Source organism: Cuculus canorus, chromosome 5 (genome assembly GCF_017976375.1).
Source record: "Cuculus canorus isolate bCucCan1 chromosome 5, bCucCan1.pri, whole genome shotgun sequence".
In the NCBI taxonomy this organism is placed as follows: domain Eukaryota; kingdom Metazoa; phylum Chordata; class Aves; order Cuculiformes; family Cuculidae; genus Cuculus; species Cuculus canorus.
In genome coordinates, this window is record NC_071405.1 from 44276219 (window position 1) to 44304188 (window position 27970).

General features: G+C 46.2%; 1 protein-coding gene across 1 annotated transcript; it reads right to left on the reverse strand.

Annotated features, from left to right (window-relative positions):
- CRACR2B (calcium release activated channel regulator 2B) lies at positions 1–27970 on the reverse strand. The gene is made up of 16 exons (XM_054067912.1): positions 27858–27970; positions 22851–23025; positions 21037–21183; positions 20643–20733; positions 20420–20512; positions 17346–17533; positions 16421–16492; positions 15950–16079; positions 11762–11841; positions 9413–9704; positions 9091–9232; positions 8784–8865; positions 5925–6039; positions 4142–4249; positions 3359–3435; positions 1–2340 (listed from the first exon to the last, which is right to left on the reverse strand). Exons 1-16 carry the CDS (start codon positions 27865–27867, stop codon positions 2256–2258), a joined length of 1887 nt encoding a protein of 628 aa, XP_053923887.1. The 5' UTR covers positions 27868–27970; the 3' UTR covers positions 1–2255.

Genomic DNA, 27970 nt, shown 5'->3' on the forward strand with positions numbered 1-27970 from the left:
GTTATTGCTATTGCAAATATGACAGCACTGATGAGGGTAATACATAGGCTGGCCCGTATTTGTGTGTCAGCTGTATTTCATACCTTTGTCTTTCATGTGCTCTGTACACAGTGTGGGAGGTACATGTTCCGAGTATGTTAGCCAATTTAATACTGCTGTCTTCCTTCTGCAGCAACTTCCCAAATCCTGCTGTTGCAGGTAAGTAAATGTTAGCATTACTGCTGTGCCCTGACCGAAGTTGCCTCTTCATAGTCAGCGCCACTCCTTATTAACCTGCAACTGGAAAATGATGCAGAGGAATCACTGACAGCAGCTCCCCCAACTCATGTAGAGGGTTCGGTCTGTTCAGCGGGTGATAATGTCTGTGCTCCTTCATGGCCACACTGTCTGGAAAGCCAGAAAGCCACGTCTGAGTTTAGAGTACAGGTGCTTTCTGAAAACAGAGGATTTCCCTTCCCAAACATTGTTTCTTGCAAAGACGAACAGTTTCACTGGCAGCACTGCTGGTGCTACTCTAGACTCCACACCAGCAGCCCTGGTTCTTTCAGGACCTCCTCCAACTTTCCTGATTTTGGTCTCTGGAAGGCATTACTGCAGTTAAACACAGCGTGAACCACAGCCAGCCGCCAGCCAGAGGTAAAGACTCAACAGGAACTTTAGCTATTCCTTTTAGGTAGGAATCCTGCTCTTCCTGAGGAAACCTTCCTCTTTCCTTTCAGGAGTAAAGCACACGGGGAGGGGGCCCATGGAAATTCTTTGTAACAATGATGTGCTGTAGGTGACTCAGAGCACTTTTGCTGCATGAGATATTCCCAGAGAAATTTGGGTAACGGCCAGACATTAACAGTAAACACCTTATCCCAAGAGAGGAAAGACAGTGGATAAACATAGGCCTTCCCTGTGTTGCAGAGTTGGGGGGGACTGCTTTACAGCCGCCATATCACATCTTGCACCTAAAATGTCAAACTCGCACGCAGAAACAAGTTCAAAGAAGAAAGGGAACAGGGCGTTATAAATGAAGCTCGCTTGGTCCACCTTTAACAGCAACTGAGCTACAAAACAGAAAGCATCATACCCCAGAGAACAGCAGGGGCTTCATGCCCAGGCACAGTGGTAGCTAAGCGAAGAGAGACATTTTTGGGGCCAGCTCCTACCTCAGCCTGTGCCCCCCTTGCCCTGCTTTGCCTCACTCCTTGGCAAAAAGGGCCCTTCCCAATAGGAACAGGTTTAGTCCTGCTCCTTCTCAGGCCTCTCACCAAGAAAGTGAGGTTATGTTTCACACAGGCAGCATTGCTTCCAGCCCTGTGATCAAGCTAGCAGGGTGGAATCTTTCAGTATGGCAGATAAGTCTGTTCCTAATTGCTGGAGAGTTGTCAGGAAGGGATAAGAGAATGGGAGGAAACAGGCAAAGTTCAACCTCAAACTAGGCTATAAATGGCACCCCTAGTATCTACATCCCAGCTCCTGCAATGGATTATGAATCAGCAGCACGTGCTAGTGCCTGTGAGTCCCAGGGCAACTGCTCTATGTTCTGTAAACAGTGAGAGAGGGACAGTGACAAGGTCTATTAGGGTAATGAAGTGAGGAAAGCCATGAGCATAACTTGTTTTATCAGGCCATACTATATCCACAAATGGAATCAGTTAAGTATAATACTGGCAAGTCAAATCAAATTTTGCAGTAAATGTAAGGCCTGATCCAGATCTTACAGGAATTGATGGAAGCTTCCCTGTGACCACAGCAGGCTCTCAGCTGGGCTCTGCTCTTACAAAACCAGGTGGAGATGCTGCTCTTTGAGATGGATGGTCACTTCCTAGAGCTAACCCAAATTTTAAATAATTTATCTCTTAAATAGAATTTTAGTGTAACACAGCACCCACTATGTCCTCCACTCTGCTGCTAAGTCACTTCTTTTCCAGAAAGAAAAAGAACAAGACTTCATCTTTTTACGAAGAAGCAAGCTCTCCATAAAGAAGGCCCAGTTTGTGCTATTATCCAAGACCAGCTGAGTTCCCCCAAAGAAGCAGAGGCTTTCAGAGACCAGGGGTGTGTGCAGAGCTGGGAAATGAAACAGTGCAAACCACACGCACATTTTGGCCTGATTTAGTGCCTTGAAATTCCCAGATGACAAAACGCTGCAGCTTCCTGAAGTATCTGCAGAGCTGATGCCATCAGATTCAGCTTGCTCAAGAGGAACCCCAGCTTCATGAAACAAGAGACACAAAACACATCTCTTGCTGACACTCTGTTGTGCCTTATGTGCAGCACCCTTTCCTCCTGCTGACATCTTCCAGATGCAGGGCATCCTCCCTCTGCCTGTCTTCTTGTGCTGTCAGTAACCTGGAACAAGCAGCACAGATCAAGAACACAACCTGGTTACTGAGATCTTCCTGCCAAGGTATTTGGTTCTGCCCTTTGCTCCCCATCAGCCAGTGACATTTAGGATTGTAAAAAATGGGCATGCCAAAGACCAGACTTCTCTGGAACCTGGGCTAGATAAACCATACACAGAAAACAAGTATGAATTTCCAGGGAACAAGGAAAGAAACTGGACACATACAAGAGGGGACAGCATGGCTTAGCAGTTAAAGCACCAGATCAGGGCATAAGCAGCCTGTGCCTTATTCCCAAGCTCCCACATGGAATCCTGGGCTGTCTGCTTCATCTGTCTGGGCCATCTCTGGCAGCAGCATGGTAATAAACCACACTGAAGGCATAAAGTATGGGAGATGTGATTTACCAAGCTAGTAAGTAAATGATTCCAGCTCATGAACAGCTAAGTGCTGCTGTGAATTTAACAGAGATGATGCAGCAGGAAGTGAAGGGATAAAAGCAAACGAGGGTATTTTTCTTGCAAGATTTCAAAGACTTTTATCAAAACTACTTGCTTTCTTAAAAACTAAACATCTTAGAGCAAACTTCTTTCAGCCTCACAAAGTGTTTTATCTCCTTTTTAAAATATTGCCACCAAAATATCACATTCTGTGTAACATTTCATAAGATAAGGAAATAAAAATCGTTACAGGTGCATGCAGACTTCAAATTGAAAATGCCAACTTAAAATCTAGGATAGTACACAAGGTTTCTGTGATGAAACACTCAAATCAAGCTCCCAGTCTTTCAATAGCTAGCTCTGCCAGATGAAGCTTTGCATGTGATAACACCCAGTCTACACTTTGTGCTCTCCAGGCACAGAAGACCAGTATCGGGAGCAAGGGGGAAGGCACATTGGTCCAGGTCTTTTTTTGTGACATGGCAGAAAGTGAACCACCTCTTCTTGCACTCTCCCCAGGAGAGACCACCCCAATCACCCCCAGCTGGGAAAATTATCCCAGGGTGAGTGTTCCTGTTTACTGACCTGGCCATGTGCAGCATGGGCTCCATGATGTTATGGCCAGTCAACGCACTGCACTCATAGAAGACAGCCTTGTATTCCTGCCACAGAACACAGCAAATGTCTATGTTGGCTGCCAGATCTTCCCCACCATTCACCCATAACCCTGGGAACTGGTCCACCCCTGCCACGGGGAACTCTGAGAGCAATTGGGGCCCGGAGGCTGGCAGTTACCACCTAGCTGGGGTGCACACTCTGCTCACAGATCCAGAAAAAGAAAGTGTTTTTCAAGCATTGGGAGCCCAGCCAGACTGTCCAAAAGGAACATTGGAGGAATTATTTGGGGAGAGAAACTTCTGCCCAGAGTACTTGGATTCCCTTACCATTTATACTGTGGAGTCCAGAAGATGGGGAACACCTCTGAAATCCAGGGGCCAAGGTACCAGTGAGGATGCAGACAAGAGAGTAAGGAAGCAGGCAGGGTGATTTTGCAGAGCATGCATTACGGGAGTCCTCAAACGAGAAAACAGCTATGCATCCCGCCCTCCAAAAGACTCGTGTGTCACTGTAAGGAGACATGAAGTCTCAAGAGCCATTGTCTACCGCATACTGGTCACGACAGTCATCATCCCTGGTACCAGAAGAACCTCAGTACACGTTTGCATTGGGGAAACAAGAGGTAGCGTCACGGGGGCGGGGAAAGAGGGGAGGTATCATACTGGGAAATGGCTCCAAGAAGGGCTTCCTGGCAGCCAGGCTGCCCTGCTTACAGCTGGGGGGAGGCTGCAGCAGAGCACAGAGTCACACCTTTGCCAGCCTTTCCCCCTCCACCCTGGGCACATTCCGGGTCTCTCTCTGCACAGCATCCATTTTATTTCCAAGTAGAAAGACCACAGCTCCATCCTCAATACCTTCCTGCAAAAAAAACAGAGTACAATATGCTAGAAACTCAGATGAGGGCAGGAAGCATCTTTAAGCAGATTGTGTTCCAGCTTATGGAAACAAGACTTTCAGTGGCAGCAGGATCAGGCCCTTTAGTTCATTAAAGGACCATTCCTGAAACAGCCTCAGGGATTTGTGGAAGGAAGCTTAAACTACGGGGAAGCATTTCAAATGTTTGGTATGTACAGCTGGGATTCTGAGAGAGGGAGATAGGACCTAAGTTCCTCTCTGGGAAGTAACAAACCTAAAGAAAGGAATTTGCCCCACAGGCTGCTGGAAATTTAAATTCAGGCAAAGCTTCTTATTAAGTTCCATAATTTTTGTGCGTATGTGCAGTACTGTTCGTCTGATGTGCTGTCCTAAACTCAACCATCTCTTGCTGAAAATCTACTAGCCAAGCAAGCTAAACAACTTTAAATTGTTGTATAGGGTTGCTGTAGGAAATGTTATTCCTAGGCAACTCCTGGAGCCCATTACCTTTGGTAAAACTCCCTCTAGTTGCACTGGCTCACTAGAACATCACCAGAGTAAGGACTGCAGAACAGGGCTGAAAGTTATTTCCACGCTTGACTGCTCTGGATGACTTACAGTACCTGAACAGCATCAAAGCAAGATAAATACTAAGATGGGGAAAGGAAAAGAAAAGAGATCATTAAAAGTTACAGATTTCAGGTGTTTTGATTTTCTGTGTGCTCAGTTTAGTCTTCCTCAAAGAAGGGAGCCTGATTTTCAGATGCTGGTTAGTTTTGAAAATCTTAACCTTTGATCTTTCAGAATCCAAAGAAATTGCTAAGTGTTTGGGTTCCCTCCCAACAAGCCTGTGGAAATTAATAATGTTAGAAAACACCAATGTATGCTTATTCATTTCATTGGTTAGATCTTGTTTTTTGAAACACAAAAAAAAAACCCCCCATCCTTGACAATTTCCACTCAGCTCCGAGTCATCTACACACAACTTATTTAAATTCTACAGAGAGTAGTATTTTTGTCTCCCCTAGCAGATACAAGCCTCTCTTTTCTTGAGAGTTTGGAAATAAAAAGCAGGGGAGAAGAGTACAGCACTAATACATAGTCACCAAATACAAAAGAAAAGAAAGAAAAGGAAAAAATCAGCTATTGAAGCAAATGAGGGGAAAAAAAAAATCTGTTTTTTTCAGTCTCATCTAGATATTTCAAAGCAGAGTAAGGATGCATTATTTCAAAGTGCTGTGCACGCATGCTGCAGGTCTGAGCCAAAACACACAAGGGCCATCTCCCTTTCCTGGGCATAGGCTAGACACCAGGAGATCTCCTTGCCTGACTGCAAGTGTGACGTGACCACATCTAGGAGACGTTGCCAATGCACACGGACCAGTCATAAACATGCACTATGGTTTTGGCAAGTCCCACCGCTTTCTGCCACGGAAACAGCCATCCCTTATTCAGTGGGCTACCACTGGATTTGGTATCTTCAATAAGAAGCTCCTGGTCCCAAACTGACTACCAAAGGCAGGACCCATAGCAATTGTTTTGATTGTTAATCTTCCCAATATCAACAGAATCTCCTGGGGCACTGGGGTAGGTCACTCCCAGACAGACACTTGGAGCTGGTCTGGAGAGAGGCAGCGGCGCCACCACCCGTGCTATCGAGCTGAGGCCCCGCTCTCACCTGGACACTGCTCATCCAGTTCCGCACTGCCATGAAGGAACACTCGGCCGTAACGTCATACATCACCAGAATCCCATCCGCCTTCCGGAAATACTGCTTGGTAATGCTCCGAAACCTGAGCCCAAACAAAACCAAAGGCGCTGTGAGAACCATGCCTATGTAATGACAAGAGACTATGGTATTATCTGTCTTCTAGTGCAGGCTCTCTGCAAGGCCTGGTAGCCCCTGTGTGAGATGTGTCCCCTGGGGCTGGTGTGTACAGACCAATGGGAGGCAGGCCAGGCAGCCATGAGTAAACAGGAGTCTTTCCAAGTGCATGGTGCTGAGAAAGCAGGAAGGAAGATCTTTGCAAGTCAGAAGGAAAGAAACATAAAGAGTCTGTTTAGGTGGGATAGGAAAAGGTAATTGCCTGTAGAAAGGGAAATGGGTGGAAAAAACAATGGGTGGAAAAAAGACTGTTCTCTGGAGTCTGGAAGAATCTGCAGACTAAGCTGCACCACAGTATAAAGTAGGTATGCATAATGTATGCCCCAGTGCAGCCAAAACAGCAGTTAAGATCTCAGCATCAATACTGCAAAATCTGTTTCAAATTATAAATCTATAAAGCAATGCCATCATGCATAAAATCAGCAGTTAGGCACAATCTCCAGGAGAAACTCCCAGACTTTGTCCTGTGGGTACCAGTTAGAATCACAGACTTGTATTTTGGGAATAAATTCCAACAAAAAATGCCTCAAACTTAAAGTCTGTAAGCAGTTTGTGATATGGGCATGATATAACTACATTGATTGCAAACTGATAGAAGTAAAAGCAACACAAGTACTCAGATTTCATTGGTTAGATCTTGTTTTTTGAAACACAAAAAAAAACCCCCATCCTTGACAATTTCCACTCAGCTCCGAGTCATCTACACACAACTTATTTAAATTCTACAGAGAGTAGTATTTTTATCTCCCCTAGCAGATACAAGCCTCTCTTTTCTTGAGAGTTTGGAAATAAAAAGCAGGGGAGAAGAGTACAGCACTAATACATAGTCACCAAATACAAAAGAAAAGAAAGAAAAGGAAAAAATCAGCTGTTGAAGCAAATGAGGGGAAAAAAAACCTGTTTTTTTCAGTCTCATCTAGATATTTCAAAGCCAATCACTTCCAATTCTATTAAGAGCCAAGAAAACCTACAGCAAGTAGTGACCCTCCTGAACTCTTCAGATGATTGCCTGAAGCCTGTTCTTTCTCACTACAGTAACAGCATGGCATTCATGGCATGCAAACAAAGTGCACCTCTGGAACTACAAGACAGGCTAGATGCTCCAGAAGAAACATCAAATATAGCTTGGATTGGTTTCAGGGAAGTTGCCAAGGAGTTCTCCTTGCACATTCCAAGAGGGTCCTCTATCTCTTCCATAGGGTATTCACAGTTGGACATTTCCAGTTAGAAGTAATTAATATTTCTTCAGAGGTAAGAGAAGTTTTTGCTTCTTCCCAGGTCTCCTATTCAGTATCAGAACTAAGCTCTTTCTTGCAAGTACACGTCTAAGACCTCCTAATATTGCAGGGGCCTATCCTAAAGGTTCTTCTGCAGAAAGAATATATTGAATTTGGCCTCTGATGCAATCTGACCTCAGTAAAATATCACATTTTATGTCATAACAACTCCCCTTACTTCTCAGTTTCAGCAGTGATTTAACCACAGGAGTTCCCTCAAATAAAAATTATTATTTATTCAGCACGCAGCTTGATTTTGGAAGAAATAGTTTGTTTTTCAATAATACTCCTACTTAGTACATTCCCACCAGGTCTGCATGGTGTAGCTGAGTGAGGCAGCTTGCATCATTACTCTGTTGGCACAGCTCAGGATTACAATATTCCCATGACCTTGGCTGCCCCCTGAAGGCCTGCCCCATAACATATTTAGCCAAAAATTCCAAGTACTATTTTTGCCAGGCTCTTGAGGTTAACAGCACCCTAGAAATAGCTTTTCATCTTCAGTTTCAAATTGCATCTTAAGTAGAGTCTAATTTACATAAAGGAAGTGGTGGGCCTTTATCTCTGATAACATATAAAGGTCCTGTATCTACCGCTACTCCCATCCTCACCTACAGTGCTGGTAACGTCTAGTGATGACCCATGCAGTTGAAACCACAGGCCTTCAAATGCAGAATCTGTTTTCACTGTTGCAAAAAGCTACATTGCCCCTCTACCAAGGGTTATGACTTCCATGCATCTATCAGCAGAACAGAGTGGAAGGGGCCAAGAACCCTATTGGCAGAGTCCACCAGGACAGTTCAAACCCCCTTCCCCACAGATCAAGGTAATTCAGCTGGTTTTGTCTAAATCAGATCTGGAAAGGTTCATACACTCATTTCCACCCTCTGAAAAACAAGTAGTAGTTAGCAGCAGGGGACAGCAGTAGCACAACTGAACCTGAGAACAGGATATCTATCTGGAGCCTTTGTTTCTATCCTAATCTGCAGTCCTGTCCTGCAGCTTTTCCCAGAAGCAGGCTGACACAGGAGGGCTTTGAGAGTTAAAGGAGCTTTGAATCCCATACTGTATAGTGATTTATGGATAGACTATCTGTAGCCACATGCATGTAGGTCAGACATATGGAAAATCACTTTTCTTCCATCAGTACTCAGAGCAATCTCCCTGGGCCCTGCTTCACAGCCATGGCTTCTGAAAATCTCCAAAACAGATCTTTGCTGCAGGTTCAGCACTGAAAGAGCTACTGGGACCTCTCTGGTCCTTCTGAAGCTAACAGTTTTCCCAGAGATAGAAAGCAGGTTCATGTATTCTTTGCCTTCCCTCCTGTTTTCTACACTGAGCCTAGCAAAAGGGCACTGTCACAGAAATTGCTTACCTTTCTTGTCCAGCTGTATCCCACAGCTGTAAGGCTACCTGGATGTTATCCACCATCAGCATCTTCACCTGGTAATCGATACCTGTCAGGAAGGTAACAACAATTGGATGGGGAGAGAGCAGCTTGCCACTGCAAGGCCGATGGCCAACATCAACACTGTTTTGTTCACAGAAATTCCACGACTGATTTGAAATTGGGCAAGGGACCATCTTTATCTTAGCTGGGCTAAAATATGGGCAAAAAGCATGTGTTCAGGCTAGCTTTCCCACTCTGCTCAGCCAGATGAGTCAGGAACTCTATTACTTACCAATGGTTGCATTGAGATCAGCCAAAAATCTGTCATAGCAGAAGCGGTGGATGAAGGAACTCTTCCCAACACCAGAGTTACCTACAAACACTACTTTAAAGATGCAGTCTGGGGAACAGCTGGCTGGTTCCAGTGCCTGGAGCTACAACAGAAGAAAGGAATGCAGTTTTGGAAAGCCCAGCTTCAGACTGTGTTTTGATTTAGGCACTGGACCACTGCACTACAAACCTATGGAGCTGGAGTTAGATGGGAAGAGAGTCAGAAACTCCCAGTGCCTGTTGGCAGGTATTTGAGGAAAAAAAACGAGGTAAAAAAGACTCACCTTGGTTTCAATGCCAACAGGCTGTTCTCTAGGAGGCAATGGAACATCATCTAATCCATCTGCATTTTTTCTACAGTCAGCATCACCCTTCAAAGTCATCTTCCACTGCTCAGCATCTGCTGCCAATGACCATCTCTCCTTGTCTTTGCTATTCTCTCCAAAGTTTGTGCTGCCTCGTTCTGTCTTCAGCCATGTCCCATTGTCTGGGAAGTATTTACAGTTCTTTCTGTTGGGTTCTTCCACTGCCACATCCACAAGGAAGGTGAATGGAAGGTCTGCAGCGGCCAGTTGTCTGTCCACAGGCACCACAAATAGGGTGGAAGGGTAGTGGGGGAGAGGAGGAAAGGAGGAGGTTGCAAATCCCCAAGACAACCAATGCGATCCAGTTAGTGCATATGCAACACTTGCAGGAACTCTACTTCATACATACTCATACTCCCTGTGACTAAGGCATCAGTAGCACCCCTAGGGAAGGAGGGACAGCTCACCTGAGCTATGCTGTACTCATATATGCTGACACATGTTTCATTAATTGTAATAAAAAAATCCACCTTCCACATTTTTCCAGGTTTCTTTGCCCCCCAGTACTGAAAAAGAGGCAAAGCATACAACAGTGGCAAAAGGAAAAACATTTAAAAAAAGAAGGGCAACTACTCCACCCCTCTGACCATAAGAAGAGATAACAAAGGGTTTGAGGTTAGCAAAAAGGGTTTTGACTACAGGCAGTAGGTCAAGGGCTGGCAGATCGTCCTTGGAAGACTGCACACAGCATGCACGTGTGTTACAGTGCTCTGCGGAAGGCACACAGCCACACTCCGGGAAACAAGCCAATCACTTCCAAACACTGCTGTAGAAGAGTCTGACTGAGTTCAGGCAGCAGTGAGCATGCTCACACCAGGGTCACTTTGCCCTTGGTTGGCCTGCATCTATGACTGGCCTGAGGCAAAGGAGCCGAGACCCAAAAGCTGTTTGCTTTATAAAGCTTCTGGCCAGTCATAGCACACTCGCAATGTCAAGAAATCCCCAGGACCCCTGCCCAAGCTCTGGCAGTGGCGAATAGGCATTGCACTGCCTATGGCTACAAAAGAGCAGGCCAATGCACATTATTTTCTGGGGGTAGAGCTGACAATGATGATTGAAGGAACGGTCTTCAAAAGAACAGCTAGAATAACTGATTTAAACTACTGGAATAATTGCTGAGGAGCAAGGGAGCATCTTGGTTTTGCTTTGGCTTTCCATGGTTAAAGAACTAGACAAAGGGAGTGAGAAATCTTAAAACTCAAAGGGATTTATCCACATGTATCTCCATTGCCTTCACTGGCCACCAGATTGCATTTCAAAGCAAATTAGAGAAACCAGCGGATTACTACAGTCAGTCTCTTCAGAGGCAGCACTCCTGAAGTCTCTCAGCAAAGTTTTTCTCTTGGTACTAGGGCAGGAATTAAAGCAACAACTTTCCTCTCTCACTTCTGCAAGTACACCTCATCAGGGCTGCAAAAGTCACTTGCTACCATGTCTACAGTTTTTCTGCCAGAAAGAGCTCACATTCCTGGTTGTCCTCCTTGCATCCACCCCAAATGCATTCCCAGAGTCACACCAGCTGGAAACTCTCACCACAGAAAACAGACATCCTCTGAGGCTCAAGGAAACAGCCCCCATCTCCCAGGGCTGGCAGGAGTAGCAGCAATGAGAGGCTGAGACTCAAAAGCCTTTTTGGGGGTTAGAGGAGAGAAAGGGACAAACAAAGTTTTCTGAACAGTGACAGACGCATTTTCTTGCCCCTGACTAGTGTGCCAGGTGAGCGTTTTCATAGGTGTGGAGGGAGATGGGCAGTATGAACCCACTTGGAGCTGGGCCCTCTCCTTGAGGCTTTCAGCTGTCAGAGAGAACACAAGCCTTCTGCAGCTCCTGTCCTCTCCTATGTCCCGGGGATGTGAGCACTGGCATGAAGTGCCAGTGGACAGTGTTTCTGCCTGAGGAACTGGCACACTTGGGAGATGATGGAGCAGTTTTATCAGGGTTGTCTGACTCTATCAGAGGCAGCCTTCATGATTCTCATCCCATGAGCACTCCCATGACATTGAGGTTTGCTTGCCCATTGCTGCATGCAGAAGCAGCCCAGAGGGGTGCCACTCCCTGTGGAAATCAGCTAACAGCATCCTCAGCTTCATGCTGAGCCAACACCATCTGATGCCAAGAGGCCACAGTCACACTGCACCCCACACCCCATGCTCCCAAAACCATCCAGCATCAGTGTGGGAGAACTAGACACAGGACACAGCTTGACTGACAGGGTACTCCAGAGAGCACAGACTGACACCACAAACACAACACAGATGCCCATCTAACCGTTTGATCAGCTTGTCATCCAGTGGATAACTGCTAAGCATTGACCCTTTCTTCAACGGGAGCTTTTCGCTCTGAGGCGCCTGGAAGTTGAAAAGAGAAGGGAATAACAATGTGATTAGGACCGGGGAACTTCACTAGCCCCAGTTCAACCACTCACCACCTCCACAGACCAGGAGGTGAGGAGGCAACGCTGGAGCCCTTTCAGCCAGGCACCATGCCGTGGTAGTGCCCCACCAGCAGGCTTTAACAGGGGAGAGCACAGGGCTTGCTTTGCTCAGTTCAGCTCATTTAATTCACGCAAGAACATATCACTATTGCTGCTTTCCCCTTTGCAACAAAATCCATCCAACATGGTGAGGCCCAAACCGAACTCTTCCCTTAGCCAGACAGAGCTTTTGTTTCTGTGGCCTTTCTCCACTTGGTCTCACAGCTGAATCTCTCTTTGCCCACCTGCCATTGTATTACGCTGATGTTTTGTGGCATAGACAAATTGCTCCTTCCTCAGAAGGCACTAGTACACCTCCTGCACCAGGAGTCACCCAGAGTTGCACACATAACATCAGAAAGGAAGGAGATCACCCTGCAAAGGACAATGCCTTACATGAATGCCCCTCTCCGTGCCTTCCTCCTACTTAACTCAGACTACACACTTCATACAGCGAGCATTTACCAGCTCCCTAGAGAAGGAAAAAGCAGGAAAACTCTTCTAGCAACTCTTCCCCACCATGAAGCAGGTTTGTCAGACCCAGCAGAGTCACAGATGAGCAACTTGCCTGAGATTATGCAGGAAAGCCTGTGGCAGAGAAAGGACTGACATGCCAGCTCCCCCAAGTGCTGTGCTAAAGCCTAGACCACTCTCACTCCCAAAATGGACTGGCTAATTGCACACACAAAAGACAAAGTCAAAGACAGCATGACAAGGTGTCTACTGCCTCAGCGCTGGAGGAAAAGGGAGATGTACTCACTCTAATACATCTCACAAGTTATTTCTGGGTGTAAAGGTGGGGAAAGAAGAGTATGCAGCCTGTCAGATCTGCCTCTGGCAGCAGTTTTGAACTGACCAAACCTCTGCAGGCAGCTCTGGACAGCCTTCCTTCATGCTGCCCACAGTCCAGGGGTGGACTATGAAGATTATTTCTCCAATCACCCCTGGCTTATTTTAAAAGACAAAATTTAAAAAGCTGCTCCGTTGGCCAGAACTCCCAGGACACCTTTACTGCAATGCAGTCCAACAAAAGGAGACAGTCTGGACTCCACAAAGGACCTCATTCCACTAGGAACTTCGAGGAAAAAAAAACCCCTAAACCCTGGAACATTTTTAAAACTGGTGTTCAAGACAAGCTCCAGCCACAGAAACAATCCAGCACTGAGAGGCTCACAACTGTGGAGCACACATCTTCCAAGCCAAAGGACCCTCAAGTGCATAGCAATCCTTCGGTAAACATTGATATCAGGCTTTAGTTCAGACAAACAGTGGTTCCCCAGTGGGGATGGAGGAGGAATTTTTCAGGGTTTGAGTGGGTTCACTCAAGGGGCACTCTCTAGGCACACAGAAACAAGGAAATCAGGTTAAAGCTGATTTACACTGGAGCTGAGTCGCAAGCTTCAAGTCCCCTGCAGCACAAAGGGACACCCAGGCAATCTGCTATGGCACCAGCCTACCTGGAGAGCGAACAGCCTGAAGAGTACGTACCTGGGTAAGAAAGAAGAAACAACAGGGCGTATTTTGCCATTGGTTCTGCCATGCTTTATTGGCCTGCCAGGTTTGTGTAACATTTGGCTTTTCATGGGGATCATAAAGGGACAGAAGTGATGTTACAGCTATACAACACACGATGGCAAGGATTCTACAACAGCACATGTACAGACATTTTTGATGGGAAAGATTCTGGTTTATCAGTAAGACAGAAAAAAATCTGGTTTTTCAGTGAAATACAAATATGTGTCCAATTTAGTCAAAGTCCCAGAACACTCTTCATGATAAGCAGAGATGAAACTTGCTCTGTCAACATACAGCACGCAAGCACAATTCCATGAACAAATGGGTGTGAAACTGAACCCATAACCCCTGGGTCTTATAAGCACCCAGCAGCGGTTCGCACACAGGCAGAAATAGCTACACATTGTTATCTGTGACCTAACCACTGGGGTAAAACAGTGCCCCACAGTCCATTGGGCCGGAGTCTGCCCAAGGCCATAAACTCTTATGAAGAGCAACGTATTAAGCTGGGCACTGAGAAGTGCAAAGGAGCAGCACCTGGCTTGCAGCAGCATCTGATAGTATCTGGGTTGCTATCAGCTGCATATCGCCCAACTCCTCTTTGCAACCGCTTCAAAATCTTTGCTATGAAAGAACCACCATCACACCTCCATTTCACAGAAATAACACCACTTCTCCAAGCACTAATAGAGGGTATTAAGGCCTTGGGTTTCTTTTTAGTGTGTAAAAGCACTGATAGTCTCTGGCAGACAGCATGTCACATGCACTAGAGATCCCCATCAGAAGGCTGCACTCTGCTGCTGCAGGGAAGTATTACTATTTTCTCTGCCCCTTACACTGGGACAGGCTGAACAGCAGATCTTCTGCACATGTATGATGACAGCAGCATCTCTGCAATCCCTTGGAGTTGTGCTTTCATGTAGACTGAAACGAGAGTGGCCAACAAGATATACTGGCTGACAAAAAAAAACTTACTCCAGTCCAGGCTTCATCTGCCCAGCATGACACAGCCTTGCCAGATGAGCAACACTGGTAGAAGGAGTTCACCCTGCTGACCCATCCCTACTGCCACCACAGAGAGAAGGGAGAAAGCAGCTCCTCTATACTATGTCTCCTCGCTAGGCTTTCTGTTCCGTCCACCTGTAAGTGTCATGTTTCAGAGCAGCATTGAGCAGGTTGTAGCAGGGGAAAAGGAGAGAACTGAGAAGAAACAGACAAGCTTCGCACACACAGATATACGTACCTGAACCATGGTCTCCATGGGCCACCCACCCCACCCACAGGAACCCAGAAGCTGAAGAAGCACTATGTATGGAAAGAAGAGAACAAACCATTTCCTTTGCCTGCTTGCACTGGACTCTGCTACAGAGTGACTGTGTTAACTACTTCTCCAAGACAGAGCAGGAAGCTCTGGTGCACACACACATACTTAGCAACTTTTAAAAATGGAGAAGAGGGACAGAAAGAAAAGGTGATGGGAAAGAAAGGAAATCTTTCAGATTTTAGAAACACAAAGGCACACACCTCACCTCAATCCAAGACAGTTACTGAAGTACTTTTACACAGCTGCTGCTCCACTTGTAAAACTCCAGCCTCTGCCCAAACAGGGTGGCTCATCACCTGTCTGGGCACCATTCCTGTGCTTCCTTCCACGTTCCCTTACACACCGACCCCCCTGCAGCCTACCACTGCCTGTCCTCACTGCAGACAGCTACTTCCAGATCTCCACGCAGGGCATGGCAGCAGAGCAGGCAAAGACACCTGGTGGCAGGGATGGGTCCAAGAAGAGCACAGAGTAGCCCTGCCAGTGATATTTGGGAACAGAAAGACTTTTTCATTAAAAAAAAATCTAATAATTAAAAATAGGTCACATATTTGTACTTATCTCGGAGACTGAGAAAGACCAGAGATGGAGCTGACTGTTGAGATGCCAAAGAGATTCCCTGCTTTCTCCTAGCCCTCTGACACAGGCTCACTACTGCACCTCCACTCCAGCAGAGTTCACAGGAATGGGGACCTGCCCCAGAGGAACATCTGAAAACATCTGCTACAAACTCAAGGGGTCAGAGAAACTCCACAACCTTTCATGCCCCTCCACCCCAAGTCAGCTGGCAGCACATCTGGGAATCCATCTTCTTCCTCGCCACCCAGCTCCAGGGATGCAACTAGCTTCACTCTCCTCCTTGCTCAGTGCCTGTTGCAATGCACAGACCCCATGTCACGCATGGGGCTGCATGACAGTCACAAGCTGATGCGCCATGGGTTAAACCCAGAGAGCTGGCAACATCACCCAGCAGATCTTGTCTTCATGGTGGGCAGAGAGGTGCTGCAAAGTTTATATTAGGCACCACAAGAGGCCTTGTGAGCGCATGTCATTGCCCTGCATGACAGGCCCCCGAGTGGTGACAGCAACAGCAACAGATGAAAGCAGGGCGGTTGGGTACTAGGATTTTCTTTCTTAGACTAACCGGCTTCTTGGCTTCAAAAGCATCTCGCTCATCTCGAAGTTTCTTGTTCATCTCTCTGCTCCAAAGGAAGACATAGAAGAGACACAACGAAGCACTCATCAAAAATGGAGTGAAGACCAACATTTGAAAGCTAGAACAGAAAGAGAGCTTAAGACACAGATAAAGATGTTATTTATTGCCAGATAATGTGGACATTTCCACGCATCCCAGCTCAGGTAACAGGTTCCACGTGGTCCCCTTAGCCAGCAGGACAGACTGATAGCAGAGGGATTACTTGGTGAAATAACACAGCCTGGCCTCTGCCAGAGCTGGCCACATTGCACAACTCCCTCTGGACCTAGAAAAATAAGCAGTGTCTGAGCACTGCTTGGATACACTTCCTTAGCTTTCTGTGGAGAAACAAGCACAGTGCTGAAACCTCAGCCCTTTATATGCACAAGAGCTCAGCATTTCCCCCAGCCCTGTCCTTACCTGAGGAGCTCCAGCTGCCGAAGGAGGCTTTGTTTCTCTTTCTGCATGTTCTTGGAGACTCTAAACACATCCCTGAGCAAAAGGGATTTTAAAAGGGGAAATAATTACTGGGAGAAAAAAATACAAAGATCCCCTTCTCAGGCACACCACTGGTATTCTCAAAGACAAGGGCCTGCCTTATGCGAGGAGGATTCAGAGGTGGCAGCACTGCCACAGGAGATGGGATGGCTGGATTGTGCCCCAGCTCTCCCACTCTCCTCAAACGTGAGGGCAGGCAAACCATTTTCTTCTTTCACACTCCAGTTTCTTCAGCTGCTAGCAACGGGAAAGATGCTCACTGCCATCTGGATCTGAAACATCCCAATGTTTTTGCTAAGTATTATTAGATTAAGCCCAGAAACTGGAACACAAGTGATTAGAAGAGGATCTGCAGGGACTTTACGGAAACAATGGTGAACTGGAAAAGACATGGAAAGTTGCACTGGGCACTGGAACAGGCTGCCCAGGGAGGTGGTCAAGTCGCCTTCCCTGGAGGTGTTTAAGGAACGGGTGGATGAAGTGCTTAGGGACATGGTTTAGGGAGTGTTAGGAATGGTTGGACTCGATGATCCAGTGGGTCCTTTCCAACCTGGTGATTCTGTGATTCTGTGATATGGAGAAGAAGCCTTCTTTAGGCTGACGGACATCTGTATTTTTTACAGTGCTTTTCTACCCAAATATCAATGAATATCTCCCACTAAACGCAGGTGGGAGTTAGCAGTATTACTCCCTGTTTAGGCCTGTAAAACCTGGATGTTACTTTTCCTCAAGAAGAGACAGGCAATCCTCTGATGAGATCAAGGCTTCTACTTCTTTAACTACTTGTCCGCCCTTCCTTCTATGCCTGGGTCTCTGACCTAACACCCTCTTCCCTGCCCATTCCCACCTTTCCTTCTGCTCTTGATCAAGCTGAGCATCTTTCTGGAGCTTCTGTAATTGCCCCTTAACCGCCTCCAGCTCCCATTTGCTTTTCTCCAGCTCTTCCAGCAGGTTTTCATTCAGGTGCTGGAGCCTCTCATTCTGCACACGTGTCTCCAGCTGCTCTGAGTTCAGAGATTGTAGCTGATGTTCCAGCTGCAATGGAAAAGGAGGGGTTAGACACAGAGAGGAAGGGTTTTGTACTACAATCAAGCCTGTAAAAAGGCTGAAAAAGCAGATGTAAACAACAAGATGGAAGGGAGGTAAAACACAGCTTAGGCCTACAGGACCACCAGTGGGCATCAAGAAGGTGAACTAGAAGCAATTATTTCTCATTATGCCAGCACTGGGAGCAAGCAATGCAGTTAGTCAGCCATAGCTGAGGAAGTGCTTCAGGCAGCATGAGGAGCTCGCTGCTGGCAGGCACTGTAGAAATCAGAGTGCAAATGAGGGTCAAAGGAGAACTGGAAAAATTTGGGTGGAAACAGGGGTGTGTCTGTTTGGACTAACTAAGTACAGCTGTTGAAAAGCATTCTCTGCGTTGGGGGCTTGCTGAGCCCATGGCAGCTGAAAGAGGGATATATCGAGGTGCTAGGGGTATCTTACACCACATCTGGAAAGTCAAGTGATTGGGTGACCTTCACTACTGTTGAAGACAGGACCTTGGGCTAGAGATGTTTAAATGCCACTGGGGCACAGCTGCACTCTATGCAGCACAAGACCCCAGCACAACCAGCAAGCCTGATTTGGGAAGTTCAAAGCCTGCTATTGTGTATTCAACCAGTGATATGTTTCCTCACAAGCAGCTGGCACAGTCCAGGAAAGAGTCAAAGATGGATGCAGTAGTCAAACCCATCCCTCTCAGATGACAAACAGGGCACCTCAGGAAGGATCATGGTGATGCTTCAATATCTACCCAGCCATACGAGCCAAGCAGGGCTCTCTGCTGAAGCCGGTGCTATGCAGAAATTATGGTGCATCTGAGAACTTACAGAACCAAAATAAAATTATACAATCCATGCTTGCAGCCACAGGGGAGTACCAGGAACCAGTTCTGGCCAGTGTAGTAGGCAGCAGAGTCAGCCTCCACATTTATACCATCAGCTTGCCTTTTCTCTCGGCCTACCTCCTCTCCTTCTCAAAGAGAAAGTAAAGGAGCACACCGTGGCACAAAATGATGTACTTTTTTCTTGCTGCCCAGCTCTCTGCCAGAACACGCATACAACAGTTGTGAGCAGGAGTGAACAAAGCTGACCTTTCCCAGGCCACCTAAAACCCAAGTCCCATATCTGCTGAGGCTACAAGCACACCCAACCTTGTCTGGAGACTTCCAGTCCTTTGGACATCAGGGAAAATTTGAGCATGACCATATATGGTGAGCAATGGAGTTGAGACTAACAAACAGCAACTGCTGCCCACAGCCTTTGGAGCTTTCAATAAGCCAGGGGACAGGCTTTAAGTAAAGCACTTGCCACTCCCTAAGAAATCTCTATCACACAAAACTCTCCCATTTATGTGATATGAACATGGAATCAATACCATAGAATAGCAGGATCACAATACTGGTCTTACACCACAAGGGGGACCTGATCATCCAATAACTCTGGGGCTCCTACTATGAGCATCAGAAATGTCCATTCCAGTCAGTGTCCACGTAGCCCAGTACTCTGCCTTGACCCACAGCAGGAGGAGATGCTATTTAGGAAGAGCATGTCTGGACACTTAACTATGGTCTACTCCCCTCATACACCTGCGGCATCTATGGTCCCTGGACTAGGGATGTTAGAGGCCACATCCCTGACTATTCCTTCTTTTAACAAAAATGTTGTTCATTTATTTGTCCAATTTGCTTTTGAATTGCTGATACTGCCTGCCTCCTGTGGCAAAAAAAAAAATCCAGAAGTTCACTAATCTCTGTGTAAAGAAGTATGTCCTTCTAAATCAAATTCATGCTGGGCTCACCGACTGTCCCTCACCTCTGCTGCTGCAGGATTTAGGGAATAACAGTTCTACGTGGACTTTATCCACCACCTTACTGAGTCTGTAAAGCTCACTTATATCCTCCCTCAGCTTCCTCCCTTCCAAAATCAAGTCTAAGGCAGATGCTCCATTTCCTTAATTATATTAGTTCACTGTACCTTCGTACTCCAGAAGGACACAGAGGAGTTAGAGGAGACCAGAAAGGCACACACAAGTTAAAGCACATCAAGGATGTGGGCAGCATGAAAATTACATCCTCTATCTTATTCTCAATATCCTTCCTGATGGCACTAAACTTTTGCTGGCTTTTCCAGCTGCTGCCCAACGAGCTGATGATTTCAGAGAAGTCCTATTTCATCCACATTGCAGCTAGGTATCCAACTTGGATACCCTCAGTCACCAGCACCTCACAGGTATGTCCCATGATTTGTTTCTATGGGAGTCATGTCTCAGTTCTTTAGACAAGGAAAGAAAAGTACACCTGTAAGGGACCATCCATACAAATATCTACGTCAGGGCCGGCACACTAAAGGAAAGCTTCTGCTTTGATCTTCTCTGTAACTGATTAATCAGTACGTCATTAGGTGTGGAAATACAAATACAGAGTACGTACAGCTCCAAGTGTTACAGAACTGTTCACTCTGGGTTATTTCAGAGCAGCCAGAAAACACTAAGTAGAGAAATTATGCTTTTATATGTACGTACACAGCTTTCTTACACAATACAAAAGGCTCCAAACTCACAACTGCCAAAGTCTTACCCCGGCTTCCTTGCCAAATAGCTATTGTACAACTGATAGGAAGATTGTGCCAAGAGAAAACAAACCAGATAAGAAAATGTGTGGACAAAACATTCAAAGGAAGAGATTACAGTTGAAAACAAATCAATCATTTGACAAACCACTTCTACATCTTCAGAGGTAGGACAGAACTAGACTAGCTAAAACCAGACCAGCTAGGTCCAGCCCTGAGCAGATGAAAGCCATTATCAGTCAGAAAATTTCTCAGCAGAAAGACAGGAGAAGGCGCCATACTTCCTTACGAAGGATTTGGGTCTTGTTACCTTCTTCTGGTGGCAGAGGATTTTCTCCAGCTCCTGCTCTTTGCTGTGCAACTCCTTCTGGAGCAGGTTACTCCTGTCATGTCTCAGTGCTTCCTGCAGAGGTAAAGATACACAACTGGGCATACAAAACCAAGCACGGTAAGAGCTGTTCCTTAGCCAGATGATCTACCGCCCCTGCTTCAGACCACGGAAAGTTTGGCTTCAGCCAAGAGAGATGAGATACCTGGCAGATCAGCCTGTCCCTTTCTGCTTTGATCTGTTGTTCCATTTCTTCATAAAGGCACCGGACTTCTCGGTCATGGTCTATTTCCTTCCTACAAAAGGCAGGGTACACACAGGTCAGGAGAGAGAAGAAGAATACAGAAAGAAAACAGGAAAGGAGGGGGGAAACAAATTCCCACTAACAGCTGCATGGCACTGAGTGAGATTTCAACCAGACCAAATGTTATGGGAGGGCACTGATGCAAAACAAACCCATGGGGATCAGACCAAGATAAAAAGTAATTTTATTACAGTGAGAAAAATCACCGCATCCTGCAACCCAGTCTCTCCTTGCATTTGAGGCAGCATCCAAGCATCAGCTGTTTTCTGACAACAAACAGCCATGATGTTCTTACCGTTTCAATGCCTGTTCCATAGACTCCTTCTCATGATTCACCTCCCTTATGTATGATGAAACACGCAACAGTAACTCTTCAAAACTGGATAACAGCTCTGGACGCTCCTTTCGCAGGCGAGCCCAGAGCTCCTGAATCTCACATGGACTGCAGCAAACATACAAGAGAGGAGGAAAGAAAATGAGTATCTGGTTCATCTTATGGACTGTTATTCAAACTCCAACGTGCACTCGATAACAGTAAAGACACAGTAAACCAAGACCTAATCTAAACCAAGACTGCAGACATCACTTCATGCTTCTTCTTTGAGAAGAGCTTTTTATTCTTTTTATTGCTTTTTAAAAATCCATTAAGTACACTGGAGGAATTGCCTTGAAAAGTACAGAGTAATTATGCCTATAGGTATTTTCCAAATAGATATTTTTTCTTTGTCTATGTATTTGCTTTCCTTAATACTATTAGTGAAAAAAAAACCAAAAAAAAAACCCAAACAAAAAGCTCTTGATTCCCCTTGCCACTACTGCATGACAGCCTCCTTCTTCTGCTCCAAGTTGAAAAAGTTATTTGCACTTCATCAAAATTTCATGTTTTAGATAAGAGAACATATTGAATCCCATTAATAAATAAAGCCATTTGTTTCTAGCAGAACCAGTGAAGATAGTTCAGACTCCTGCTCCAACCCCAATTAGCTTCTGTTTGATATCACTTCTTTAAAACAGCTGCCTTGGCCCACAGGCATGACATGAAGTAGCTACTGAACTCATCGCATAAAACTGCAAGTAAGTGGTCACAATAAAACAGAAAAATTCCACTTTAAGACCTAATGCTTCTCAAAGCAGAACTGTAAACAGCAGAAGCTATTTTTCCAGAATAGTAATACGCTTTTCATGGTGTCATTCCATTATTTGAGGCATAATAGCTTTACAGAATTTTTCAGGACAGAAGTTGTTTAGCATTAAAAGAAACATGCAGGTGCTTCCCATCACAATACAAACAAGAGAAAAAAGTCTGTTTCATGACAGATGCAGCTCTGAAAACAGCAAACTCCATCACTCTCAGCTTCCATCTTCAATCCTGTCCCTCTCTTGCCCCTACCTGGGCTTCTCCCTTCAAACTAGCAGCACTATTGGACTACCATGCTTGAAAAAAAGGGCTGCCACAGATGCTGTTGGGCACCTCAGGCCTAGCAGATGCATATCAATAAGAACTGATTATGTTTTATTTGGGAAGGCCCTGAAAAAAGGCTGGATGATACCGGGGCTATCAGACTCTACTGGTGACACACAGACATTAATATCAAAGTTCAAGGCTCAGGTGAGCATCCTTTGCCCAGTTTAGCCTTTCATACTCTTCAAGATCAGCCCAGTCCCAAACACCCCTTGAGCGCAGTCCTTTCACAGAACTAAGATTATCTGAACATATGCGAACAGTCACCCACAACTTTGGAACAGACAGCACACTCATCCTCCTCACTTGTCTAATCCTCACATGCTTCTTTTCATTTGCTGTGTGCAGATGGGCTTCCACACCACCAGCTGCTACATTTTTACAGCTGTGGTATGAACTCTAGTTTAGGAAACTCTTTGCGAAAAGCATTGCACTAAAAGTTATTGAAAATTAATCAGGAAACCCAGACTTCACTGCATTTGTTACCAAGCACATGAAAACCCAACACAGCAGCACAGAAAGACCAAGCAGTGCTTCAGAAAGCAAGCAGCTCAGTTCACCTATTTGGTCTTTGCTGGTATTCTGAAGTTTTGGTACTGCAAGATCAAAACGTGGTAGAAGTAATGCCATGCAACTCTCCTACTTACTCTTCAAACATGTGGGCTGCTCCGAGCTGTTCCATCATAGAACAGAATCGTTTTTCTTCATCATCATCATCTGCCGGGTCCAAGTCATCTGACCAGCCTGATTCAAAAGTCTCCTCATGCCTGGAATGATCCATTTTACCAGCCCCTTGACACAATTCGACCCTTATTAACTTCCCTGGTGAAGGAGAAGGTAAGAAGTAGAATAAAGAAAGTCAAATTGGATGTCATTTAATAAGCTGCAGTCTAAGTGGCAGCCCAACAGAGCCCTATGAGAAGCTGTCTGCATGCTACTGGTGTAGAATACAGCTCCTGGTCAGTAAAGAGGTGCTGTTCTGATGTCTCGAGTGATGTCTGCATCCAGTCTGCAATGCTGGGACTGAAACAGGCTCCCAGTCCAGCAACAGACTGTTAGGATTCTGCCCACATCTGCATGAAGATGATCTATCACTCACAGTCTCGGATTCTCAGCATGTGAAGTGTGCGGCATTAGGTCACTTCACTCCCACAGAGCGGCGCTGTGGGTTCAGTTGCCATTGATGCTACAAGCTCCCTCTGGGACCACAAGCCCAGCACTGAATAGCATTATGCCTCAGTTCCCCAGCTTAAAAAAAAAAAAAGTGAGGAGATCATTACCCTTCCCTTCTCATGTGCTACATCTGATTCAAGTGTTATGGGACAAGGACTGCTTCTTGCTGGGATTGTGTAGTGTCCAAACAAAACACACATACTCTCTGAACAACCCCTCCTGCCTCATCCCACGTATGGATAGTTTCCAGCTATCTGGATCCTGTTCCATGCTGAGACAGTAATGCCATGAGAATTTCATGCTATGCAAGGCATGTGACAAATACTGGTACTGGTAACAAATTCTTCTCAAAGAAACAAACCAAGCAATCCCATCCAAAACGCAGGCCCCCATCCTGTATACAAGAGGTCAGACCTCCATTAGCAGCAATTCTTCCTTTCCAAAACACATCTGCTGGCTTCAAAAGGCAGAAACAACATCCCAGCTACAGGGCCAGGAGCCAAAGATGTTCAGAAAACAGATGAGAACATGAAGCTGCTCTAAGGGGAAAAATATCCACTATTTACGTGCCTCAAGTCATTTAACTTGACCACTTCTTCGCTCCGTATGTCCAGAGCCTAGCTGCTTCTCTTAAAATGTGCTGCAAAAAACCTTGCAGTGTGGAGATACAGGCCCTACTATCTTAAAATCTGAGGCTCGGACAGTTAATTAAGGACATGAGCATAGATTGGGCAATTTGGATGTCCACTTTTAAGAAAGAGTCATTATCACTCATTATGTCTCTTTTACAGCTGGGAAAATTTAGGTAGAAAGTTATCTGAAGACTGTTTTTACAACCTAGAAGGATCACAGATTGATTTAAATGGAACATTTTAAAAGCATACTCTTTTGTCAGTTGTGCAGGTGCACCTTGTACCCTCTCAGAGGCCATGGCAGGAGCCCTCTCAAGAAGCAGAGTTGATGGCAGCTTGAACTGCTTCCCTTGATTTCCCCTCTTGCACACACCAGAAGGAAGACAGCAGTAGGCCAAGACAAACTCATGAGTTAGGGACAAAGTCTGAAAAGGATTTCAGTAAACCCAGAAACAAACAACCATAAAGAAAAGAAATGCCAAAATGAAGCGTTTTGCCTAGAGTGGAGCAAGTGCCATGGAGCCAGGCTACCAAAACAGGTAGCCTGATGACGGGTGACTGACACAAAGAGAAATGTCGTTTACCTCTGCCAGCAATGGCACTGAGGCAGGTACCCTCATTATATCGGCTATAGCTGCGACAAATGCCTTAAAAATTGAGATTTGGGAATAACCATGTCAATACAGAGGGTGCTGTGGATGCCAAGGTGCCCAAATTGTACCTATTCACCTTCTACAAAACACTGGGCTGGAAAGCCCACGCACCCAACATAACTCTTGCTTCTGGCAGAGGCAGCAGAAGAAGCCAACAAAACTTCACTCCCACAGGCAGTGACACAAGGCAGAAATTGGCACAGTCAGCAGGCACTCAATGGGTTAACATATGCCCAGAACAGGCTGGCCCAAGACACAGCTTTACAGGTTTATTCTGAGGCTTCTCCTTTCAGGGCTAGCTGTTTCTGGCCATTCAAATTCAAGCACCAAAAAAGACCTACCCCTCTCCAAGCTGCCAAAAAGCCTTGAACAACCATGACCTGTGTAATTGGGATACTATGCTTCAGAAACCGTCAGCCTCTGGACTGGACAAAGGCACTCTCCTCGGTTGAAAACTGGTTGGATGGCCGGGCCCAGAGAGTGGTAGTAAATGGAGTTAACTCCAGCTGGAGGCCAGTTACAAGTGGGGTTCCTCAGGGCTCAGTACTGGGTTCAGCTCTGTTCAATGTCTTTATCAATGACCTGGATGAAGGCATTGAGTGCACCCTCAGCAAGTTTGCAGATGACACTAAGCTGGGAGGAAGTGTGGATCTGCTGGAGGGTAGGGAGGCTCTGCAAAGGGATTTGAACAGGCTGGACTGCTGGGCTGAGACCAATGGGATGAGGTTCAACAAGGCCAAATGCCGGGTCCTGCACCTGGGGCACAACAACCCTATGCAGTGCTACAGACTGGGGGAAGAGTGGCTAGAAAGCTGCACGGAAGAGAAGGACCTGGGGGTAATGGTTGACAGCCGACTGAACATGAGCCAGTAGTGTGCCCAGGTGGCCAAGAAGGCCAATGGCATCTCGGTATGTATCAGAAACATTGTGACCAGCAGGTCCAGGGAGGTTATTCTCCCTCTGTACTCGGCACTGGTGAGACTGCACCTTGAATACCGTGTTCAGTTCTGGGCCCCTCACCACAAGAAGGATGTTGAGGCTCTGGAGCGTGTCCAGAGAAGAGCAACGAAGCTGGTGAGGGGGCTGGAGAACAAGTCTTACGAGGAGCGGCTGAGAGAGCTGGGGTTGTTTAGCCTGGAGAAGAGGAGGCTGAGGGGAGACCTTATTACTCTCTACAACTACCTGAAAGGAGGTTGTGGGGAGAAGGGAGCTGGCCTCTTCTCCCAAGTAACAGAGGACAGGACAAGGGGGAATGGCCTGAAGCTCCACCAGGGGAGGTTCAGGCTGCATATCAGAAAAAAAATTTTCACGGAAAGAGTCACTGGGCACTGGAACAAGCTGCCCAGGGAGGTGGTTGAGTCACCTTCCCTGGAGGTGTTTAAGGAACGGGTGGATGAAGTGCTTAGGGGCATGGTTTAGGGAGTGTTAGGAATGGTTGGACTCGATGATCCAGTGAGTCCTTTCCAACCTGGTAATTCTATAATTCTATGATTCTATGATACTGCAACTCAAAGCCTCCTCTATTACTTCTGAAAATTACTTCAGGGGTCCTTACTGGGACCAGTTCTGTTTAATATCTTCATCAATGATATAGACAGGGAGATTGAGTGCACCCTCAGCAAATTTGCAGATGACACCAACCTGAGTGGTGCAGTTGCCACCCCAGAAGGATGGAATGTCATCCAGAGGGGCCTGGACAAGCTGGAGAAGTAGGCCTGTGCAAACCTCATGAGGTTCAACAAGCACAAGGTCCTACACCTGAGTTGGAGCAATCCATGGTTTCAACATAGAATGGGGGATGATGTGACTAAGAACAGCCCTGCAGAGAAGAACTTGAGGGTGCTGATTGACTTGAGTTCAATATGAGCCAGCAATGCGTGCTCACAGCCCAGAAGACCAACCGTATCCTGCGCTGCATCCAAAGAAGCATGGCCAACAGGTCAAGGAATGGGATTCTGCCCCTCTGTTCCTCTCTTGTGAGACCTCATCTGCAGTATTGCATCCAGTTCTGGAATCCTCAACATAAGAAGGATATGGAGCTGTTGGAACAGGTCCAGAGGAGAGCTACAAGGATGATCAGAGGGCTGGAGCACCTTACCTATGAGGACAGGCTGAGAGAGTTGGGGTTGTTCAGCCTGGAGAAGAGAAGGCTCTGAGGAGACCTTATAGCGATCTTCCAGTACCTGAAAGGGGCCTACAAGAAAGCTGGGAAGGGACTTTCTACAAAGACTTGTAGTGATAGGACTAGGGGCAATGGGTATAAACTGGAGAGGGACAGATTTAGACTAGACATAAGGAGGAACTTCTTCACCATGAGGGTGGTGAGGCACTGGAACAGGTTGCCCAGGGAAGTTGTGGATGCCCCATCCCTGGAGGTGTTCAAGGCCAGGTTGGATGGGGCATTGGGCAGTCTGATCTAGTGGGACGTGTCCCTGCCCATGGTAGGGGGTTTGCAACTAGATGATCCTTAACGTCCCTTCCAACACCAACTATTCTATGAAAACCCTGGATGCCTGTGTTCACTTGCTTTGACCTGATCCCATTAACAAATCTACAGGTTGAAGGAAAGGTGCAGATTTTCTGAGAGCTTACAACTAGCTAAAAAAACTAAGCACTCATGACAAAGGTTATTAGTACTGTGGTGGTTCCTCCTCCTTAACACCTCTTGCACTGCTTGTGCCGCTGGATGACGACTCTGGTATAGGATTAGCGATCTTCTAGTGTTTGGAAATGGCAACAGTAAGAGGAAAACCAAAGCTCATTTGCCAGTGTGCTAGCCTACTAACAGGACTCTTCCTAACATCCTTGAACAGCACTGGCTAAAACAGCTGGAGGCAGTTGCCAAGAGGCATATTTCTGTACCCTCATCCAACAAGGGACCTTACTCATATGAACAACTGTGTATCCCATGGCCAGATACAGGTTTCAGTATGTACCATCTCCAGTAGGAGACATTCAGAATCTGATTCTATCAAACAGGCAGGTAATGGTTGTGGAAGAAGGCAACACAAAGCCTCAGGAAAGGGGACAGCAGTATTGCATACATGCTTTCTCCAATGATATTCACTTAAGCATGGGGCAGTGCCCTGTATATCTGGTACAGCTTCAGCAGAACCATTCATTTTCTTTCTTGCCAACACAAAATACCACGTCATAGCTGGGCTTTTTTCTTCCTCTGCTTCTGTGCAGACCTTACCTAATCCCATGCTGAACTCCACAGGCGTCAGGTATCCATTATTGTTCTGTTCCAAGCTATCAAAAACAGCCTCCAGCTGTTCAAGGGTTAGGGGGAGTTCACTTTGGAGCCGC

Coding starts and splice junctions, on each gene's coding strand:
- CRACR2B (XM_054067912.1), bottom strand. Junction 21,184..22,850: donor GCAGCCCACATGTTTGAAGA/GTAAGTAGGAGA, acceptor TGTTTGCTGCAG/TCCATGTGAGATTCAGGAGC. Junction 9,233..9,412: donor CTGTTGGCATTGAAACCAAG/GTGAGTCTTTTT, acceptor CTTCTGTTGTAG/CTCCAGGCACTGGAACCAGC.